The 23,555-nt window shown below is 32.8% G+C and overlaps 1 protein-coding gene across 9 annotated transcripts in view; it reads left to right on the forward strand.

Moving 5' to 3' along the window:
* LOC145283733 (WD repeat-containing protein 11-like) overlaps positions 1 to 23,555 on the forward strand; it is a 147,917-nt gene that overhangs the window by 83,216 nt on the left and 41,146 nt on the right. For 5 of the 9 annotated variants that reach the window (XM_080132790.1, XM_080132788.1, XM_080132793.1 and 2 more), the window contains 3 exons: positions 2,495 to 2,601; positions 3,977 to 4,097; positions 19,424 to 19,462. In XM_080132790.1, the coding sequence (XP_079988916.1) occupies positions 2,495 to 2,601; positions 3,977 to 4,097; positions 19,424 to 19,462 (267 nt within the window). The remainder of the gene's footprint in view (positions 1 to 2,494; positions 2,602 to 3,976; positions 4,098 to 19,423; positions 19,463 to 23,555) is intronic. The other 4 variants (XM_080132791.1, XM_080132789.1, XM_080132796.1 and 1 more) reach the window with 1 other exon arrangement.

The following is a 23,555-nucleotide window of genomic DNA, read 5'->3' on the forward strand; positions in this document are numbered from 1 at the left end:
AGAATTCTGGCGAAAGGACAGACCCATCAAATTATCGCCCCATTAGCCTCCTCCCACTTTTTGCCAAAATATTTGAGACCATAATTAATCACGCTCTAGTCCATCATCTTACAGATGCTAAACTACTGACTGACAAACAATATGGATTTAGACAAGCCCGTTCCACAGCAGACATCCTAACTGTGATCTCTGAACGTATATACCATTCACTGGACAACGCGGGGGAGGGCAGAGCGGTAGCTCTAGATATATCTAAGGCTTTTGACAGGGTATGGCATGAGGGTCTCCTCAGTAAAATCAGATCATACGGTATCACTGGTAGAATACTTAACATAATTAAATCCTTCTTAGATAAGAGAAAAATCCAGGTTGTCCTCGACGGTCGTACATCTAAACAATATGATATAAATGCGGGGGTGCCCCAGGGTTCTATCCTTGGACCTCTATTGTTCCTGATATTCATAAATGACCTCCCCGACAACATTGCCTCTGAGATGGGTATATATGCTGATGACACTACACTCTATGGCAGGCACGACAGGAAGACGAATAAACACATTTCTAAAGAAATGGCAGAAACACTAGAGGATGACCTCCAATCTGTAGTGGAATGGGGACAAAAGTGGTTGGTCGCGTTCAATGCTGCCAAGACTAAACTAGTTTCATTCAATAATTACAAGAAACCCTCTCTACCACCCATAGCAATGGCCAACGACTCTTTATCTGAGAGTCCATCTTTCAAACTTCTTGGCCTAACGTTCACAGGAAACATGAGTTGGAAGAATTACATTGAAGGCATTGCCAGGGCCGCTGCAAGAAAGGTGGGTTCTCTCTACCGTGCTAGAAAACTACTAACACCCGAAAGTATCCTGTACCTCTATAAGGCCACCATTCGCCCATGTATGGAGTATTGCTGCCACATCTGGGCTGGTGCATCTGCTACTAGTCTCTCGCTCCTTGACAAGGTTCAAAAGAGAGTCGCAAACCTGATAGGCCCTGAACTGGCATCTAAGCTTCAGCCTCTGTCCCATCGACGAAATGTTGCATCCCTCTGCCTTTTCTACAAGTATTTTAGTGGTGAATGCTCTGACGAACTGCAATCACTTGTGCCCCCACGACGTGTGCACCCTCGACAAACCCGACAGGCTGCTAAATCCCACCCCCACACTGTAGAGATCCCTAGATGTAAAAGATCTTTTTACTCCAATAGTTTCTTCCCCAGAACCGCTAGACTCTGGAATTCCATTCCAGGTCCCTGCTTCCCCAACAGTACTGACGTGAAGAAGTTCAAGTGTAACGTGAACCGACACCTTGCTGCCCAAATCCCTACATAGTACCCCAGTAGTTGTTGCCCCTGATCCTACACCAAAGTGGCAATTTGCCTTGTTTGGGGTAAAAATGTAATAAAAAAAAAAAAAAAAAAAAAAAATCCTTATTATCTGACTCCTATGATTTTATTAAAAATATAAGAAAAATCTTTTTATTCAAAATTTTATAAAAACTTTGATTGATAGATTCATTTGATTTAAAAAAAAAAAAAAAAATTTTTTAAAGTTTTTTTTTTTTTTTTCCAAAGAGACATTTTTTGGTTAATCCTCATCATCAGATGAAATCGTCAACATTAAATTTAAACAACAACAAATGCTGCATGTGGAATACTGTTGTATTTCTACTGTGTTCAAAAGAATCACAACACACTAATATATGAAAATATAACAATATATCTTTATTGTCGGTGACTTTGATGAATGGTTGGTTGTTAGGAGAGAGATGCATGCATGAAAGTTTGATGGATGGATTTTTCTTGAGTCCAAATCGTCAATCAACTCAAATATCCTTTTTGGTTGTTATTATATATCCATTTGTAATCACCTGAAACACCCACTTGGGATGACTTTGTTACTGTAAACACAGCCCAAGAGCACTTTATTCAGCCATTTTCTTTTCACTGAATTGAACTGACTTTAGTTTGATTTGAGTACACCTGCGTAACCTTTTGCCAAAAATAACCTTTCAACTATCATATATTTAACTTTTTTTTGACAATTGATCAAATTTGTTGTTTCTTTCCAGTGCAGGTGCCTGGTGTCAGGTTCATAATTTTTATTTAAATGACCTTTTGATAATTATTTCATGTTGTTTCTTGCATTTGTTGCAAGGTGCACACTTTTATTAAAATGATTTATCTGTACACATAGCCTAGATATTTAACACTACTAAATATGTTAATGCATCTAGAGTGGAGTGCTCAGAGCCAATAGCCTTTTGCTCAATGCCATGCAGATGCTTAGTGATATTCGGGACCAACTCCTTAATTGTATACTCTAAAAACTCAAGCATAAGTCCTAATATTGAGAAATATTCTGAAAAAAGGAGAATAACTCGCTTGAATATGATTGAATAACCACCCATCCCTTTCATGCCACTGCTTGTGTTAAAATAGGATAAGATCAATCATAGGCTGACCTTTGAATTTATTCCTTCTTTCTTGCAGAGTGGTTTGAGTGTGATTACATCTTTGGCATGGAAGAATGACCATTTAGCATTTGGGGACATGGATGGTATATTATGCATTTGGGATCTAAAGGGACGAATTTCAAGGTAGGTAGTAGAATTTACAGTTCATATTAAAAGATTTGATCCTGCCTAAAATTTGTTGACTTTTTATTTGTTTTTTTTATCTTTTCTTAAATTAAACAATAATCTGAGCCGCTCATTCCCACATGTACACTGTCCATTTTGTCTTCATTTGTTCATCTATAACCTGATTGCTTGCTGGGGAGTAACTTGGTTGGTCAGTGCTTTTGGATAACTCCATTCATTTTTCATACGAGAATTCGGGACGCTAAAACCAACGCAAAGCATTTAACATTACAAAAATGTTAACTTTGTTACATTAAATAAAGTAGTTGAAAAAACAAATCATTTTTTTTTTTTTCTTACAATTAATCAGAAGTGAATTTTAAAGCGCATTTTTTTAAATTAATCAGAAATTACTTTTTCAGGACATTCATCATCAAGCCAAAATATCAGCTCTATTTTTGTCATTATTGTTTTTATGATGTTAAATGTTTTGCATTGGTTTTAGCGTCTCAAATTCTCATATGAAAAAAAATGATTGGATCGTTTAGTAAAATGAACTTATCTCCCTTAGATCAGTGACAAATTAGTGACAACAGCATTGGTTAGTCTACACGGTGAGGACGTTTCTGTAATGGCTGTTAAATCCTGGGCACGTCAACTAGCTCTCCGGGTGTTAATTAATAGATCATATAACAATAAATTATACGGCACAATCGTTTATCAGACAGAGTAGCTTGTTTTTTCCACACTGTGGGAACGTCTCTGGAAGGGTTTTTACATCCTGGGCATGACAATTAGTTTCTCCGGATGTTAAACATGGTATAAAAGAATACACATATTCCCTTTATATCAAGGGGTAGATATGACGTCTATTATGTCTATTTGACAGGTTTTCTCTTCAATTTCTTGGCATTAATTAGTGGCAGGATTTTCATCGTCATTTGCAACTGTCGTTAACAGTTATATATTCATAAGTTTGGGATTTGGTTTCGATTCAAGCTGATGAACCTAAGTCATATAGATATATTTTTTATTTTTGAAATCCCAACTTTATAATATATAAAAATCGATAGAACATTAACTCTATAATAATATATACGAAATCTGCAAGAATTAAAATATCATATTTAAGCATATTTTATGACTTGGCTATACCGGGCGCCCTTGCTAGCTTGGATAAATACTTTTTCAGTTTTAACAAAAGAGCTATAATAATATCAGAGCATCTCCATTTATGCTGAATATCTATAGAATGCCAACATCAATATATTACATATGAGTCTCCTGTGAAATTTCCACAGGTCCTGCTAGTTAACTATTATTTTAAGATTCATAAATCATGTATTTATTTATTTAAAAAAAAAATTTCTTTTCAAATCTTTTCACTTGACAGATCCGTATCCACACACAGATCTGTTATAAAGAAAATCCGGTTTGGGCCAGGGAAGGCTAACCTCAAATTTTTCCTTGTCTACAACGATGGATTGGATATTTTTGAAATCAAAGATCAAAAGGTCAGTGTCATTCTGAAATTGACTCTGTTTTCATGAGGTCACAATGAAAACTGAAAAATAATATTTTGCATTAAATTGACAAGACAAAGCACAAATTATTTTGTTTTAATAAAGGAAGAACCAAAATGTTCATTCATCTCTGATATTGATTTCATATGAGACTAAATCTGAAAGTATTATTTTTATTTTTACATTTTTTTTGCATTGAGAATGAATTTAGCATGTCAAACAAATCATTGCAATCAAACATTTCATTGACTATTTTTTTTTAAATAGTAAATAAATAAATAAAATCTCAAATTTAGTTTTGTATGAAACACTTACTACAGGTGAAGGGCTGTCTGCCTGCTTCCCACCGGACTACAACTTGGATGTCTTCAAGTCCAATGTTAACAAATTCCTAATGAACCACCCCCTTAAGTAAACACTTCATCAAATCTCCACACTAACGTAATGTACTTGCAATAACCCTTATCCCTGAGTGGCTTCCGGGCCTTGATAAGTGGTGATCACTGTGTAAAAAAAAAAAAAAAAAAAAAATTTTTTTATTCTTTTCTTGGTTCTAATGCACTTACTGATCCGTGCTATTTTTTAAATCGTATTTCCAAGTTTAATTAAAGTTTTATGATATGTTTTTTTTTTATTCAATTGTAAGGTTAAAGTACAGAATAGGTACAAAACACCCTTCCCTCGCCATGTTAAGAATGGCTTTTTAAGTAATATTATTATTTCAGCACAGATTAATAAGTGCATGAGTACCCTTTTCTTTTTAACAAATACTTTCTTCCTTCTTGTTGACTTAATAAAAAATATCTAATTATTTTTCATCCTATTCTTATAAAATCTAATTTGTGGATATGTATATAGCTGCACTGATGAACTGTGAAACAGTACTGTATGTGGATGACTATAATGCTCTATATTGGGTTGAGCATATTGAGAAATGATATACAAATTACCATTTGCATATTAAGTGATACTCTTTGTGTAAACAAATTGAGCTTAGGTATTTGGACAATGTCAAAACATTGTTAATGCACTGCCCTATAGCTGCAGCCGAACGGCACAACGGTTAGAAGCTCCGACTGTAGTTTGGGCAGTCGGGTTTCGATTCTGACTTGAGGTAGTTGCTTGTCTAGCCACACTGATGATCTGTGAAACAGCAAAACAGTACTGTATGTGGATGACTATATATATATATATATATATATATATATATATGGTACTCTTGCATAATTTGACCCGAATTCTCGTGATTTCCCGTCAAGCCCGGATCGGGCGAGACCGACGATCATCAGTGTCAGCCGAGCGGCGTAATAGATGCAGACTAAGGAAAAAAGCAACACAAACCGAAAAAAAGAAATACAAATGCAAATTATCAAAAAATAACAAAAACCTACCTTGAAAAAAGCAAATATGTTTATTTAATTTATTTTAGTATTTATTTATTTTTTTTTTTTTTTGCAAAATATTTATCAACAGCAAGTTATATAAATATTGTTATCTTCAAGAAAAGGTTGTTTACCCGTATAAATGTTAGGTGTTAGTACAATATTGTTTTGTTTTTCTTTAACATATTTATTTTTCTTGTTTTTTATTTTATTTTCCAGACTTTTTGTTCAGTCAGGTTGTTTTTTTTCAGGTGGGGGGGGGGATTACAGAAATAGAAAAACATTTTTTTCAATGAATAGTGATTTTTTTTTTTTTTTTTTTTTTTTTTTTTTAACGGTTGCTAATTGCCGGCGGAAGAACTTTCTTGAGATGAGCATATTTCCTTAGGAATCTTTTACTTTGATCGACTGTTCATCGGCCATATCGACAGCAAAGAGGGAGGTGATGGAGTAGAGGAAATGGAAGAGAGCCCCCCCCCCCAACCGGGTAGCTTTCAGAAATGTGATTTATGATGGAGACAAAAGGATCGTTTCCAAATTTTTGTCTCCACATAAATTCAAGTAAATATGTACACAGAAGCTCCCTGGAAAGCAATCGTTTCCTGACAATATGAGATTGTCTGCATCGGCGTTTCCATTTGTTTTTCTAGCATGCACAGATTTATTTCCTTGCCTGTCATTTTTTTCTCTTTGGCGAGTCTGAAAATATAGTTGTTTGTCAGCTTTTTTTGGGGGTTCAGTCGATTTCTTCCAATTCGAATGTCATCTGCTTTCATTTGCATATCGCTTTTTCATTGGCTAAGCAAAATCCCAGAAATTGAAGTACAAAAGAAATATTCAAATTAAATACATCATTAAAAATAACTAATCATAAAATAAAAAATTACTAAAAGCATTAAAAAAAAAATTAAAAACTTTTTAAAGTCAAATTAGCGTTTCAACATTTGAACAACGCTCGGCTGACACCGATGATTGCCGGTCTCGCTGGATCCGGGCTTGATGGGAAATCATGAGAATTCGGGTCAAATTATGCAAGAGAACCTGATATATATATATATATATATATATATATATATATATATATATCAGGTTCACAAAGATCTTCTTGTGGTTTTTTTAATTTTTAAATTCAGATGAACATATCTCGGCTCAAACGAAAATTTATTGATCAAAATAAGCACCATCAGAATGAACACACTTTTGTCAACGCAAAACAAGTGTATTTATGCCAGTAACATAAAAATCTTGCGTTCTGGTGGCGATGAAGGCATTTTTGATATTGCTTGGGTTTTTAAAGCATTTCTCATGCAGAAAGTTATTGAGATGTTTGAAAAAGTGGTAGTCTGTAGGTGAGCAGTCTGGAGAGTATGGCGGATGAGGCAGAGTTTTATAGCCCAATTTGTTCAACTTCTACAGGGTTGGTTTAACAACATGCGATTAGGCATTGTTGTGGAGGAGAATTGGGCCTTTTCTGTTGACTAATGCTGGGTGTTGCTGTCAAAGTTTCTTGTGCATTCATCCGTTTGTTGACAGTACTTCCCTGCCATAATGGTTTTGTCTGCATTCAAAGAACTGTAATGGATGAAACTGGTTGCAGATCACCAAATAGTCAACATGACTTTCTTTTGGTATTACTCTGGCTTCGGGAAGTGTTATGAAGCTTTGCTGACATCTTAACCACTGAGTTGAGTGGCGCTGGTTGTCGTAAAGAACCCACTTTTCATCGCAAGTCACAACCCGGTCAAGAAACGGGTCATTCTTGTTTCATAAAAAAAAAGAAGATGACATTTATAACAGCGTTTTTGTTTTTTGGTTGTCGTTCAATTCGTGAGGTACCCATTTATCAAGTTTTTTGTCTTTCCAGTCTCTCAAGTAGTTGGAAATCATCGTATACGTTATGTCTAATTCAGAAGCAAGTTCTCAAACAGTTGTGCGTGGATTGGCTTCGACTAAGGCTCTTAATTGATCATCATCAACATCTTATAGCCGACCACTACACTTATCATCTTCAAGACTCTTGTCGCCGCCACAAAATTTCTTAGACTTGTGCTGTGAGTTCAGTATTGGTTCCTGGGCCAAATGCTTTGTTGATATCACAAGCAGCTTTTCAGCCCAGTAAGAATTGAAATAAGAAAATTGTGCGAATTTGCTTTTTTCCATCTCGTATTCAATATTCTGAAAAGAATACATAATTGTTTTAAAACAATTGTAATTTAAATGAGTAGGTAAAGTGAAAAACGCTCTTTAAAATGATATAAAAAATAAAGGTATTATAACAAAGACTTATTTGAAAATATATCATTTGAAATCAAAATTAAAAATGATGCAAGAACTTTCTTATTTTCACCCCAAATGTGTGCATACTATGATGATGTATGAAAATAAAACCTGGCCAGTGGTTGCCTGGAGATATGAGAATGATACAATGGATGTGTAATGTGAGTTTTAGAAAAAAGCTTAGATCTGATGACCTCTGAAGAAGATTAAATTTGGACAGTTATTGGGAAATGTATGCAAATCAGGAGACTTTGTTAGTTTGGTCACATTGAAAGAATGAATGCAGCACAATTTAGGAAGCAGTTTTAGTCGTTAGAGGAAAGCCAAGGAAAACATGTGAGAAAGTAATAGGGATGGATTTGAGAAAAAGAAGGATAAATAAAGACCTTCTTTTTTTTTTTTTTTATTACATTTTCACCCCAAACAAGGCAAATTGCCACTTTGGTGTAGGGGGCTACTATCAAGGGCAACAACTACTGGGGTACTATGTAGGGATTTGAGCAGCAAGATGTTGGTTCACGTTACACTTGAACTTCTGCACGTCAGTACTGTTGGGGAAGCAGGGACCTGGAATGGAATTCCAAAGTCTAGCGGTTCTGGGGAAGAAACTATTGGAGTAGAAAGATCTTTTACATCTAGGGATCTCTACAGTGTGGGGGTGGGATTTAGCAGTCTGTCGGGTTTGTCGAGGATGCTCACGTCGTGGGGGCACAAGTGATTGCAGTTCGTCAGAGCATTCACCACTAAAATACTTGTAGAACAGGCAGAGGGATGCAACATTTCGTCGATGGGACAGAGGCTGAAGCTTAGATGCCAGTTCAGGGCCTATCAGGTTTGCGACTCTTTTTTTAACCTTGTCAAGGAGCAAGAGACTAGTAGCAGATGCACCAGCCCAAATGTGACAGCAATACTCCATACATGGGCGAATATAATATTATGTCTGTAATGAATAGAGTGATTTTTTTCAATAGGAAATCTTAAGTGGGAGAGCTTAAGGTATAGCTGGGCAATAACTCTTAACCAGCTTTCTCATTTGAATAGGTCCTATTGAGTTAAAATAATTTATGAGAGTAGGCTACAATTTTGGTTATTGTTTTTTTTCTTTTTTTAAATTATATATTACTATTTGAACATGTAATTGAATTTCAACCAAGTTAAACTTTTATGCAATTAGGTTAATAATTTTCCAAATTTTAGTTTAAAAAATATTGAATAAATCATTTTATTCGTACAATAGAGTGTTTCGAAGGTAGAGATAAATCATTTGCAATTCCAACAATTCCAAATCGTGTGAAAATAATCAAAATAGTCATCTTACAACTTTTTCTAACTTGGACTCTGTTTCTATAGTTCTTGATGAAACGGATGTAAGATAAAAATAAATATTTATTTTGACACATTATTTTGAATTGTTGAAATAAAAATAATTTATATATTTTTTTCTTTGGCCTGATTGTGGTTAATGTACACTGATAAAGCCTTTCTGTAAGTGCTTTTTGATATTTTGTATATCGTGAAAATATATTTTTTCATAATGGGCAGAAACAATTGTCTGATAATAATAAAATGCTTTTGGATCAAATCTAGAATATTTTCTGTTTTAATTATTACATAATGCATTCATTATTTTCATATTATACACTTAAGCATCCATTTAAGGTACCAAGGTTTCCTGCATGTGATTTGGTGGAGATTTTTGAAAGATTTTGATTAAAGAGGACCCTTGGCATTCATCAGCCATTCATGAACGTAGCTTCTGGAAAAATATGTAAAATGGATGCTTAAGTATGTAGTATGTAAATAATAAGCATTCTGTTCTTTTGTTTTAAAATCAAGCACTTTGGTTGTTATCGGCCATCTTGGCATAAAAAGACCCATCAGAAGAATTGAAAAAGAAATTGAATAAAATGATCAAAAGGCAAAAGTTATTGTTTAATCAAACCTGTTTGAATTGATTTCCATTTAATTGTTGAAGCAATTGTAAAAATAATTATTTTTCCTCTAGGCTTCCATAGTATTCGCATTGATTTTTTTTTTCATTTACAAATAGTTTTGATTCTTTCTTTACAATAAGTAAATTGATTATAGTAATATTAAATGGTGTCAGTCTTTCTATTTGTTACACGATTTCATAATCTATTTCTAAAAATACTTTGGTAAAACAAAGAGCCTGGTTTAAAAAATAAAATGTGAAAAAAGAAATACCAAAGTTCCCAGGCAACACTGGTAGGTACAGTTAGCTTTAAAAAAAACTACTTGTTTATTGAAATAAACTTAGATTTTAAGAGTTTATGCCTCTAGAATTACTTGCCTATTTTAAATTGGCCCATTAAAAAATAATAAAACTTTTTGTTGTTGTTTTTCATATCATTGTAAATTACATCTATTTTTATATTTAAGAGAAGACTGGATAAATGGCTTTTTCAAATTGTTCACATAATATTTTGCTTGTTTTAAAAATATTCCCCACTTGTTTTAATTTTTTTTTTTCTTTTGTCATATTTACCGTTTTTATTTGATTTGATTAATTATTGCATGAAGAAAATTCGTACTGCATGACAAAATTTTGTTTATAAAACAAAATAAAAGGTTTTCTGGAAAGACGATTTTTTTTTATTATTATAATACAAAAAAAGTTATTTTGCTTTGCAAGTCACATATTTAAAACCTACATTTTGATTGGTTGAATTAACACATTTTTATGTCCACTCTCTAATTTTGTATTGCTTAAACATTTTCTATTGCAGTAACATGACGTATATCACATTAATATTTTCAAAATATTTTATTAAAAGTGATTCATGATAGAAAGTTTTTATATTTTATATTGTTTATGTAAACATTCACCTACAAGCTAGTATGGAACTCAAGTCACAAATATTTAATATTTTGTGATTGTAGATAAAATCTTAGTGAATTCTTTTTTCTGTCATAGGTATATCATAAAGTCTATGCAAAAACTGTTGCTTATATATATATATGTATTTGAAAATAAAACAATTAGACCTCCATAATTTGTTCAAATTATTACATTAGTAAGCACAATCTCTCTCTCCATATATAATATATATATATATACATATATATATAGCTTAATGTGTAAGAGGAAAAGAGAAAGTTCAATTCCACAGAGAGAGGCTTTATTATTATTATCCTCGTTATTATTCCCGTCATTGCTACCATAACTGTTACCATTATCTTCATTTTCACTGTTATTAACATTAACTTTACTTTTATCACAACTATTGGTAATATTATCTTTAATGTTTATTTTTAATGTTTATCTTTAATTTTGTCTTTATCTTTATTTTTATTTTTATCTTCAATTTTACTTCTATTTTATTTTCATCTTTATTATTCTACTATTATTATAATTTTCATTATTATTATCTTTCGTACTATTATAATTACGCTAGTATTATTTGGTATATTTTTAACACTCTCATAAGTAGTAATGGTTTTCTTACTCCTCCACCTTGTCATCTATATGTATCCTTAACCTTTTGCATCAAGTTAAACGCACTCCTAGTCATTGCCATCCTAATCTCTGACCGCCCCCTTATAATCATACTCCCTATGTCATAACAGAAGAAACTTATAAATATATTGCCGCATATTACCTTTCAGTTTTACAATCTTGCATACCCCACTCCCCCCAAATTATAATCGATTTTATAGCCACCATTTGCCGTTTAGGTGGCACCAATCAAAATTACCACTCCATAGAAAATAGACACCCCACAAACCGTTAAAATAAATTACCACGCAGCAACAATACACCCCCAATTTAACCCTAATACATATACCCCTTAATCTCAACACTATATTAAAGACAGTATATAATCTTATATATTGTACTATATATAAAAAGCTTCTCCTTATTTATTTAGAATTCAATAAAGCTTCCCCCAACATTCTATAATTTCTATTCATCTTTCTCGTCCCTAATGAACCTTATGCTAGACGCCGCATCTTCCCCATGCTACCTAGCACCTTCTCTACTCTTCTGATGAGAAGCATTAGGCTTCGAAATGCCCTGGCATAAAGAGTCCCTTCTATCCCCCAAATCTTGCTTGTATTCCATTATTCAATAAATGATCCATTCTATATCTACCAATATATAGTTTTGTGTCTTCATTTCATACTCATATTGTCCTATTATATATATATATATATATATATATATATATATATATATATATATATATATAAAGATGTAATATTCTTCGAATAAATATTAACAATTACTTTTATACCTATACATACTAGTGTTTCATGCTTATGCAATCATCAGTGTAGAAAGTGACAATTACTGCTGGTTGGGAGATCCGAACCCAATCACAAAACCACCCTTGATTTTATAGGGTAGCATTTTTCCTCCTGTTTCCAACTTGTAATTACCGCAAGAATTCAAGGAAATTAAGTACTTATAAAATAAATGCCATATCGGCAGACTTCACAGTAAACAGTCAAAGAAAGTATATGTGGGTGGGGACAGGATGGCCTGATTGTGTAATTGGGATCACATCCTCCACGTTGTTTAATGAATGGTACTGATTGAAAGGCAAAAAGTTGCATAATGATGATGAAAACATACCGATATATATTAGTGAAAGAATGTAGATTTATTTACATAAATATACATGAGAAATAATAAGGATATAGATAGTATGAATAAGAGTTCGTTGAGAAACGTTACTTGCGGTTGAAGCTGATGGGTTAGTCAGGAGAGTTGGTTGGCATGACCAAGCCAACCAGGAGCGGGCTCTGTCACATCTTGACTGGTCGAGAGTTCAACGGAAAAGAGGGAGAAATATAAGAAACAGGGAGTGACGTGGCTGTGTCGCTCTCCAGTTATCAGAGTTAAAGGGCGACAATCGAGTTAGCTTGAGAATTTCAATTCCCACATATTCAACAACAGAAAGTTGAAATATTGCATTCATGATATATATATATATATATATATAAGTATATTTGGGCAGCATTTTTTCTCTTATGCCTGTTTCATTGAACAGCAGGGATAATTCCTGTTTGTTTCTTTTGCGATTCATTTTTTCCATTTGGTGGGTCAATGTTTGAATATTCTGTTGGAGTGTAAAAAGAAATTTGCTATAGTTGCAAACGTTTTTGACTTTCATGAGTCATTCATCAGGCGAGTGATGAAATAAAAAATGTTTAGTGAATTTATTGAAAAGTCATCTAAAATCATTAAAAGCACTTAAGCGTGCCTTCTCCCTCATATTGAGCCTGATTGATGGTTGTTTTTTTATGCGAATGAGTAGGGCTTCCATGATTGGAAAGCACAGTTTTAAATGGGAGACAGCTAAAATGGCAATGTTTTTTTATTAATATGTTTCTAAATTCTCTATCTATCTATCTATCTATCTCTCTCTCTCTGTCTCTCTGTGTATATGTATATATATATATATATATAAATTGATTAATTAAGTTCAGATATATTAACATGAACCAAAAACCAATATTTTTTGGAAAAGTGCTTAATACAAGTGTAGAGCTGTTTTAATAAAATTACATAATCATTGTTAGGTGTTTACACGGATCAGTCAGCATTTCAACATTTTCATGTTTCATTAGAAGTGCAAGTAAATTTTGTTGTCAGCAAAAAAAAAAAAAAAATAATAATTTTCCCAGAAGGCCATAGAAAAAGCAAAAAAAAAAAAAGAATGATTCCTTTTTAATCTACTTTAGATTCTACACATTCTTGTCTGTCTTCTGGATGTTAGGGTCAATTGTATGTTTTCATGGCCATCTTATTTGTTCAATCACCCCTCCTCTCTTCAAGCACTCGAAGCCTGTTTGTTTGACCATCCAAGGAGTAATTTAATCCCACATTTTTTTGGTCTTAGTCGGGACACCCTCGACTATAGCTTTTTCTCAACACTTAGCTTTTTCTTTTTTCTTTTTAGCTTCCTTTATAAATTTGTCTGTTATTATCTTCCTTTGCACCACGTGCACTAGATCAAACAAGAGAAAATCAGAGACCTTAGTCATTTCTGACCTTTGAAGTGTTGCCGTAAATAGTAGTGTCTCCTGCATAAATATTTACATATGATCTAAGAATGTGATTTGAGAGATCATTGATGAAAATCAAAAAGAGAGTTGAGCCCAGATTGAAACCCTGAAGGACGCCAGCGTTGACACTATTAGCTTCTGATTTCTGGCCATCAACTACTACTCTTATAAACCTCTCAGAGAGAATAGCTTTATTACTTTAGAGGGCATCTCCAGCTATTGCGTAGCTGGCAATCTGGTAAAGTAGCCCTTTATGCCATACCATATCAAAAGCTTTTGACATGTCAAGAGCACTTGCTCTAGAAATGAAGCCCCCATCGGGAGATTCACTAATTTTGTGTGATATTGCATTGATCACATCAACTATAACAGAACAGAAACTATATTGCCTGTCACTGATTAGATTATTTTTGCTGAGGTGGTTGACCACTTCTTTATTTAATAAATATTCCAGCAACTTGCTCATGATGCACAGGAGACTAATTGGTTTGTAGTGAGAGTGATAAGTGAGAGTGATAGATGTAGTATAAAATAAGAGAAGGTGACCAAACAAGACTACAATGAAAGGAAATGATAGACACTTCGTATGAGATTCAATCACTTGATGAGATGATTGCTAACTATGGCTAACTAGAACAATTAAAATGGATTTTTTTTTTTTTTCAAACCTAACATAATCTTAAAACTAAAGAATATATTAGCACATATTTTGTGTGATTAAAATATATCAGAAAAACACCTTAGGGAAACAAAACTTAACTCTGTTTAAGTATTGCAGCATACTCAGTGGAGTAGCAAAGGAGTGGGTGGGAGGTGCGGTCCGCCTGGGCGGCACTTTGAGGCGGTAAAAATAGAAAATCAAAAAAATTTCAAATAATAAAAAGCTAACAAAACATCTTAAATTTTATACTAAAATGATTTTTAAGGTTGTAATATGTTTTTGTGTTTAATACTGTTTTGAGACAGATTTTACATCCTTGATTGGAAGTAGTCAACCATCTCAGCAAAAATAACCTTCTTAGTGACGTGCAATATGGTTTCAGTTCTGCTAGATCTACAGCAGACGTGCTTACAGTTATATCTCATAGGATTGGCGAATCCCTCGACGGATGCTTCCTCTCTAGGCAATTGCTCTTGACATATCAAAGGCCTTTGATAAGGTATGGCATAAAAGTCTACTTCACAAGATCTCCAATCATGGTATAGCTGGAAATGTCTTCTCAACTATTAAATCTTTTCTCTCTGATAGGTTCTTAAGAGTAGTGGTTGATGGGCAGAAATCAGAGGCTCTCAGTATTAATACTGAAGTCTCTCAGGGGTCCATCCTGGGTCCAACTCTCTTCCTGGTCTACTTCAATGATCTTCCAGACCACATCCTTAGATCATTCGTAGACATTTATGCTGACGACACTACCATCTATGGTAGCACTTCGAAGACCATAAACAACCAAGTTCTCTCTGACTCTCTCCTCTTATCTTGAGCATGTGGTACAATGGGGAAAAAGTGGCTGGTTACTTTTAATGCATCTAAAACCAAGCTTCTATCTTTACATCATCAATGCTCTGTTGCCCAGCAGCCATCAATCGAAATGAATGGCTCTCATCTTGGGGAGGCTTCATGTTTTGACGAGCTTCTAGGCTAGACCTTTATTCCTGATCTGAAATGGAACACGTATATCAAATCCATTGTCAAAGTCGCTGGAAAAATGGTGGAATCCTTCTAGATAGTAGATATCTCACTCCTGATGCAATTATCTACCTATATAAAAGCCAGGTTCGGCCAATGATGGAGTACTGTTGCCACATCTGGGCAGAAGCTGCTAGAAGCAGCTTATCCTGTCTTGACAGAGTTCAAAATAGACTTTGTAGCTTAGTGGGGGATGCCCTTTTCTCTTCTCGGCAACCCTTTCCCACAGAAGAGACGTAGCGAGCCTGTCCCTGCTTTATCGTTATTTTCATGGCAGGTGCTCATCTGAACTTCAATCTATGGTCCCCCCTCGCCAGACTTTCACGAGAAACACTCATCTAGCCAGAACCACTATCAACAATTTCCCACACTCTTTATCCGTGCCTAAACCTAAATGTAGATTCCATGAACAAAGCTTCTTTTTTAGAAGTGCACACCTGTGGAACTCTATTCCGTTTGCCTGCTTTCCAGCTGACTACAATCTGATTGTCTTCAAGTCCAACGTTAACAAGTTCTTGATGAACTGTCCCCCTAAGTAATCCAAGTTACAAAATTCCCACTACTTATGTTTACTATGCTAAAATCACAATGACTAATGTATACCCATTAACCCTTATCTTCGAGTGGCCTCTGAGCCTTGATAAGTGGTGACCTCCATGTAAAAAAAAAAAAAAAAAAAAAAAAAAAAATGATTGTAATTCCATTAAAGTAAATTTTTGAGAACTTTCTGGAATTTTGAAGGTTAACAGATTATCAATGGCCTGTGGGCTGGGGCAAATTTTTAAACCGCTCTGGGTGGCAAAAATAGTTACTACACCACATAGCATGTTATATTCAAACGAGATACCTAAATAAATGGATTAAACCTCTGGCATTGGGTACTGCTGTAATCTTGAGACTTGATACGAGATTAACATAGCACAACAATGGCATCACCAATAGGATGTGTGAACACACGAGACAATTCAGAACCTGTAGAAACATGGATAAGATGCTATGAAGTGTAGTCAGAGTAATAATCAGGAGTAGTAGTCAGGAGTGAGAGGTCAAATTCATGTCAAACCTCACAGATTCAGGAAGACGTATAGCATGATATGCAAATAAGATACCTAAATAAATAGATCAAACCTCTGGCATTGGGTACTGTTGTAATTCTGAGACTTGGTATGTGATAAACACGGCTCAACAAGTATATTAATAGATCTGTTGAGTCAGTAATACTGATTTTGTTAGACTACCCGTGATCCATTATGTTAATAATATTGACCCGATGGATTAGAAATGGTTTAGCAAATATCAAACGTTGACGAGGACAAGAGTCTGGAGAAAAAGACAATAACAAAAATCTCGGCTAAAAATGCAGATAAAAATTTTGCACATCTTGAACAGCTTCTCTGATAAGTGATTCTGTGGCGCGAAATGGATTCGAACTTGGCGCACACAGGTTTTCAGTCTGCATCGTTAACCACTTAGCCAGTGTCATCCCCTGCTAAACATTCATCTATTATGATATCCTACTAATTCCTTTGTTGAAATCATACATTCTGCTAATGTTTAGTTTGGTCATAAATTAATTTAAATGGCAAATAATATATATATATATATATATATATAATAATATATTCTTGAGAGTTGTTTAGTGATTTTTTTTGCTATACAATGGAACATGTGTAAGATGTAATACAATGAAAATTTAGATGTCTGCCTAAAAACAAATAATATAAATTTATAAGTGTTGATTGATTCTATCTTTTGGCATTTGGAGTAATAACTAATAGTGTGTGATGTGTGTGTATATATATATATATATATATATATATAATTATCACTATAATTATTTTTTTTAACATCTACAGACACTAGTGTTTTATTTTATCCTTTCGTGAATCATCAGTGCAGGGTGTCACAATTACTGCCGGTCGGGAGATTTGAACCTGGCAATGAAGCCATCTCTGACTCTGTCAGCAAGGAACAATTTCATACAGCTACCTTTAACCGCAAGAAATACAATGAAAATTTAAATATTTATTAAATGTCAAGACGGTGATAGTGATCTAATGATTATGACCTCATGATGTGTGCATGTAAGCTTAAGTAACCGACTTAACTTCAACTTAGAGTGCTCAATAACAAGAATCGAGTTCTTAAAGGGGCTGGCATACATACATATATATATATATATATATATATATTTTAGAAGTTTTTTTTAACATTTGAAACTATATAAAAGAAATTTTTTTTAATGTTTCATTTGACTAATATATATCATTCAAACACTACCATGTTTGAATATATGGTTAAGTGGCAGTTTTAGTCATTTAAAACTGCTTTAAAGTTTCACCGCTCACTCATTTTTTTACCAAATTTCAAACAATTATTAGTTTATAGATCACGTTCTCAGCTATATCATGAAAAAATATTTTCAATTTTCGTTTAGTAAAACAAAAGTTATAATGAATTTAATGGTGTTCAAAATCATAAAATTCATAAGGAGGTGAGTGACAATTTTATGACTGATTTCCAGAGCAACCACGTTGCTTAAGCAACCACTGTTGCTACCAATTCACCACTCTCACGAAAAGAGATGTATCAAGTGAAACAAAGAGAATGAAAGCATGAAAGGGAGATAATTGGAGGTATTTTATTGAAAGCAGACGAGTGCCATACATTGTTATTACACATGTGTGTATGTTATGTTTATGGGGGCAAAAAAATAAGACTGAAGTTAAACAAAGAGCAAGTGAATTAATTGGAAACCTGGAAAAATCATGGATTACAATAGAAAAATGCGAGCATGAAAAGTAACATGGAAACATAAAGGACTAATTAAAACTGGAAAAGAAAAGGACAAGATATTCTAGTAAAAAATATAATAAATTTATAACTTAAAATATTGCAGCATTAAGAATTGATTATATAATGCTAAATTGAATTTTTTTTTTAATTCTTAATGCTGCAATATTTTAAGTTATAAATTTATTATATTTTTTACTAGAATATCTTAACCTTTTCTTTTCCAGTTTTAACAACAAGTCCTTTACTTTTCCATGTTTAAGCTTAACCATATTACTTTTCTTGCTCGCATTTTTCTATTGTAATATATATATATATATATATATATATATATATATATATATATATATATAAAATAAAATAAAAATTACAATTAAATTCACCAAAATGATCCAAGATGGTAAAACTAAAGTATATTATAAATATAAAAGAATAATTTTTATAAAGTAATCTCAACCAGATGTAAAAGCTCGATAAAACCAAATAGGAGATAGAGCTTATAATAAGAGCAAACAGTTAATAAAACATGTTAAAAAACACTTTGAAAAAAAGTTAAAAACATATTTAATCTGAAAAGGAAACGCTTGATAAGTGGATAGTCCTTCATCCGCGGAGTTTCGAAGAAATACTTTCCTTCTCATTAGAGGGTAGGAATTAGCAATATATATATATATATATATATTTTGCTAATTCCTACCCTATATATATATATATATCAGGTGCCTAAATATGTACATATGTACTCTCATTTCGAATGCTGATAAAACCTTCATTTATGAAGAGAGAGTGAAATAGAATAGCTTCAAATACAGAAGACAAATGTAATTCAAGAATCATGTTTGCAAATGTTCAAATTGATTACCCTTATTATCCAGATAATGCTGATGACAGTTAAAGTGAGTAGATTTTTTTAGACACCCTGTGTAAAGAAAAGAAATTCAAATTTTACAAAATAATATTTATATTTCAATCCAAGATATTGGGACCAAAAGATATTGGGACCAAAAGTAAAAGTGTACAACTTTAACATAAAACATTTTTTAAATTGAAGGCCATATGTGAATTTGTGTCTTTGTTGGTTGTTTTTTGTGTATGTGTGCTGTGATTGTTGCTATTGTTCATCACCCCATCTCACACTTTGGCAGGAGACTCAGAAGATCGGGAAAACGACAACCCTCCCAGATGTAAGTTAGCCTCTTTGTTGTTTCTTACTTTTCATGTGTGTGTGCACATTATTTGTTTCATCTTTTTAGTTTTTTTTATTTATTTTTAAATAAATGAATAGATGTTGTCCTCTTTTTATTTTATTGTTTCTATCACATCTCACCCTTCCTTTTTTTGTTTTTTGTAATAATAAAAAGAATTTTTCTCTGATTTCCGAGGAGGGGTTGGGAGATGACTGGCCAAGATATTTCAGGACTTTGAATAAAATAGAATAAAGTCAACACTATATATACAATCACTGTATATACAAAAATAACATTATGTATACAGTTACTTTTCAAAACTTAAAAAAAATCTTTTGAGTATTAACAATTACCCTAAAGAAGCATAACTTTTGGGTAATACATAATATTAGTACCTTAGAAATATTTGAATGCCAAGTTTTCTTCTCTTGTAGTCTAGTCAGTCATTGTATATGCAATCTCTTTGATAAAAATGATTAATAGTTCAACATGTATCATTTGTTTCAACTGTTTTCCTTTCATGGAAGTTAAGTGTTTACAGCAGATTCACTACACTTGAATGTCTTTATCAAAAATGTTGTCGAAATTAAAATAGTATTTTCATTATTAATCAGCATAGCGTTACCACTCTCAAACAGGAGAAGAATCTATCAAACACGTGTATATAGTTTTTGTTTTTTTTAGAGGTGCTGAACTGTCGATACCTCTATACAGTCTTGGAAGACAATGGATACTCCCTGTAAGGACAGCTGTGCTTTTAATTGTATGACAAGGATTGCACAATTTCCAACCTCTCCTGAATTGGCACTGTTTGAGTCCAATGGCAAGGAGAAGTCCAAGATGACTGGAAACAATGCTATGCTGATAAGCAGAGATCACATACAGCATCTGGAAGTCCTAAATGGTCACCCATTTAGGACTGACCAGGTTTAATGGTGCTTAACTTTGGTGATCCAGTGGGAACCGGTGTCTTAACGTGATTATGCTGTATAGAGGTGCCAAACTTTAAAATAAATCACAGAAAAATATTTTGAATATACTAACATTTAGTTTATTCCAAAGAACAATTTTTGACATTTATAATTTAAATACAATTTTGCAGCTCACAGGCATATGGTGTGATCTAGAGGTCCAATTTTTACAAGATCTGTACATTAAATTAGGTTGTATGTCAGCAATAATGCAGAGAATATTATCTTTCAAGTTGTCTATTATGCCTAGTTTATGAACATAAACGAGACTTTACATATCATCAAAGAAAATAATCTAATGGGATTAAATCACACAAACGAGGTGGCCTGTTGACAGGTCCATTTCATGAAATTATGTGTTCATCAGATGTTTCAAAATAATTTTCAAAATAAATTTGCACAATTTGCAAACGTTGCTTGGGTGTCAGTCTCTTCATGATGAACTGCCATTCAAGTTGAACTCAAAATAACCAATAGTTGCTAAATCTACACTTAAAGAAAATAGTTGTCGATTTAAACTGTATATTAAAGAAATGCAACTGTTACAAAATTATATATTATAAAAATCCAAGACATTGGGAGCAAAAGTGAAGAAAGTCAATGAGGGCGAACTTTACCTGCTAGGTGCCACAATTTGATCCCCCCCCCCTTTTATTAAGTTTACTGTGTATACATGATATTCTGCTTTTTATTTTCTTAATTTAAAATAAAATAAAATAAAAAAATTATTCTATTTGCTTGGTTGACTACTTGTAACAATAATTTTTAAATAAATGAATTTATACATCTCTATATTTCGCTAGTGGGGGTGGGGGTGCACTCGGCTTTGCCCGGTCATAAAATACACTTAAATCTGATATTTGGATTTGTTTAGCTTTCGTATATATAATTACAGAGTTGTGATTTAAAAAAAAAAAAAAAAAAAAGTATTTGAGTTCCATAAACTAGAATTGGAACTGAAAGCAAAACTGTAGCATTCAAAGCTTGTGGCGTTACCACTGTACCAACTTGACACACGTATGAACTGATTAAAAATAAATTAAGATGAATGTACAAAATATATAACGATTTTTTTCAATTTTGACCCCTTTTTGACCCCCCTTTTAAAACTATTTTAACCGGCTAAATACCCATAAAAGAACAGTCCTTAAAAAATCCAATCATTTGAGGCCATTAGCACCACTCTGCAACTTTTAATTTCAAAAGAGATAGTTTGGAAATATGGAGACAGACAGACAGACATAGTAAATTTTATAAATGAGATTTGATATCCTGGCAGTATTATGAACTACAGCTAAGTTTTGATAATTTAACCCATTACACCGTACTTGGCCTTCGGGGCAAGATCACAGTATAGTATCTGTTCTTCAGATGCTGCACTTCAATTTCTTGTTCTCTGTCAGTGGAGGAGAAATCCTTCACGACTGAGACAATTTTTACTTTTTGTTCCTTTTCTCCACGTTAAAAAAACGACCCTGGCATCTAACTCTGTCCCGTGGGGAGGCATTGTAAATAGGAAATAGGAACATGGGTGAGTTAACTTGTTTTCATCTATTGTGTTTTTTTTTAGAGGGAATGAGTAAATTCGTCCAAAACATTATTTCCAAAACAGTTTCATATTAATTTACACATCTATCATTGGCATTTCAGGGCCCTTCTCAGTTAGAAAGAGTATAGTTGTTGATCTGTATGCCTGTTTACTGTGTTTCTTTTGTCTTGCACATTGCTAAAAATATTGAAACACTACTGTTTGACACACATTCTCAATTTTATTTGTCTGAAAATGAAATGTATCTTAATAAAACAAGAAACATTGCGATAGAACAAGTTTAGGTGTCTGTGTAAAAATTTACCTGTTAGATACCACAGCTTGAAAACTATTTTTTTTTTTTTTTTTGTAAAGTAGGCTTAATATGGATGAATAATCTTTTCTGCTTTTTTATTTTATTTTTATTTTTAATTCAAAATTTAAAAAAATAGTTTCTTTCTTAACAAACAGTTTAAATTCTGACTTTTTATCACTTAAAAGCACTAAAGAAAACTAAATTAACATTATGATATATGTAAAAAAGTTAGATTTTTTTTTTTTCCAACCAACTTGAGTATCTGATGTTTGCCAGACACATTCTGACCTGATTGTTATCAAATAAATACCCTTTGTACCTGTTTTTGGCCCAAACGGTCTTTTTTGGAGGGAGAGGGGAGTAAATTATTTTCTAATGAGTAAGAAAAAGTTTTTTTTCTTGAGTAAGCACTCACGAACTAACCACATGAATACAATAAAAAGTTAATCTTAACCATATGTTAACAATTCTTTCCCTTCCACTATTTATTCAAAGATAATTTCTTTGCATGTTTTAATTAACTGCATGTTTGTATAAATGATTGTATACCTTTGTACTAGTTATTAAATGTGATTCTATCAGTCCACACAGTCTCATTTCAAGTTATTGTTTCATTTTCAAGCATCATTATCGTTTAAAGTTTTTATATCTTCTTACTTTTAATCTTAGTAAGTACTTGAACTGTTAACTCATTAACGTTATTTGCAAAATTAGATTTAATGCAAACTATCTCCCTTTGCTAAGTTTGTTTGCAGTGTGAGAATGATTGGGTGTAGTGAAATTATTAATTGTAAACTATTCTACACTTTCCCAAACAGTGTCCGACTCTAGCAACTAATTTGCATATAATTTCTTGTGCTGGTCTCTTGATTTGTTATGTAAATAAGTTAGAAAGTGTGAAGCAGTTAGCAGTAATTCGTTTTTAGTCACAAAATTTATTTTGAAGAGAAGACTTTTTATAGTCTTCACATATTATTACATACTAGCAGGACCCGTGGGAATTTCACAGAGTAAGTAATATATTTAATCCATGAATATACTTTGATAAAGCTGATATTTTTCTGGATAGTGTAAAAAATGTGTTTTTGGAACAGAAAAACCAAAAACATGTAGCAAATATGAGTTTATTAACATTTCTATGAAAATAATGCTCATCATATTTTGAATATAGAATTGACCAATGAGATAAATTAATAAATATTAATAAATACTCAGAAAGTAATATTGTGCTATATAGTTCAATACAAATAATAGAATTAAATTGTAAGAGACAAT

The sequence above is a fragment of the Euprymna scolopes genome, chromosome 8, assembly GCF_053919585.1.
Source record: "Euprymna scolopes isolate OS-2025 chromosome 8, ASM5391958v1, whole genome shotgun sequence".
In the NCBI taxonomy this organism is placed as follows: Eukaryota; Metazoa; Mollusca; class Cephalopoda; order Sepiida; family Sepiolidae; genus Euprymna; species Euprymna scolopes.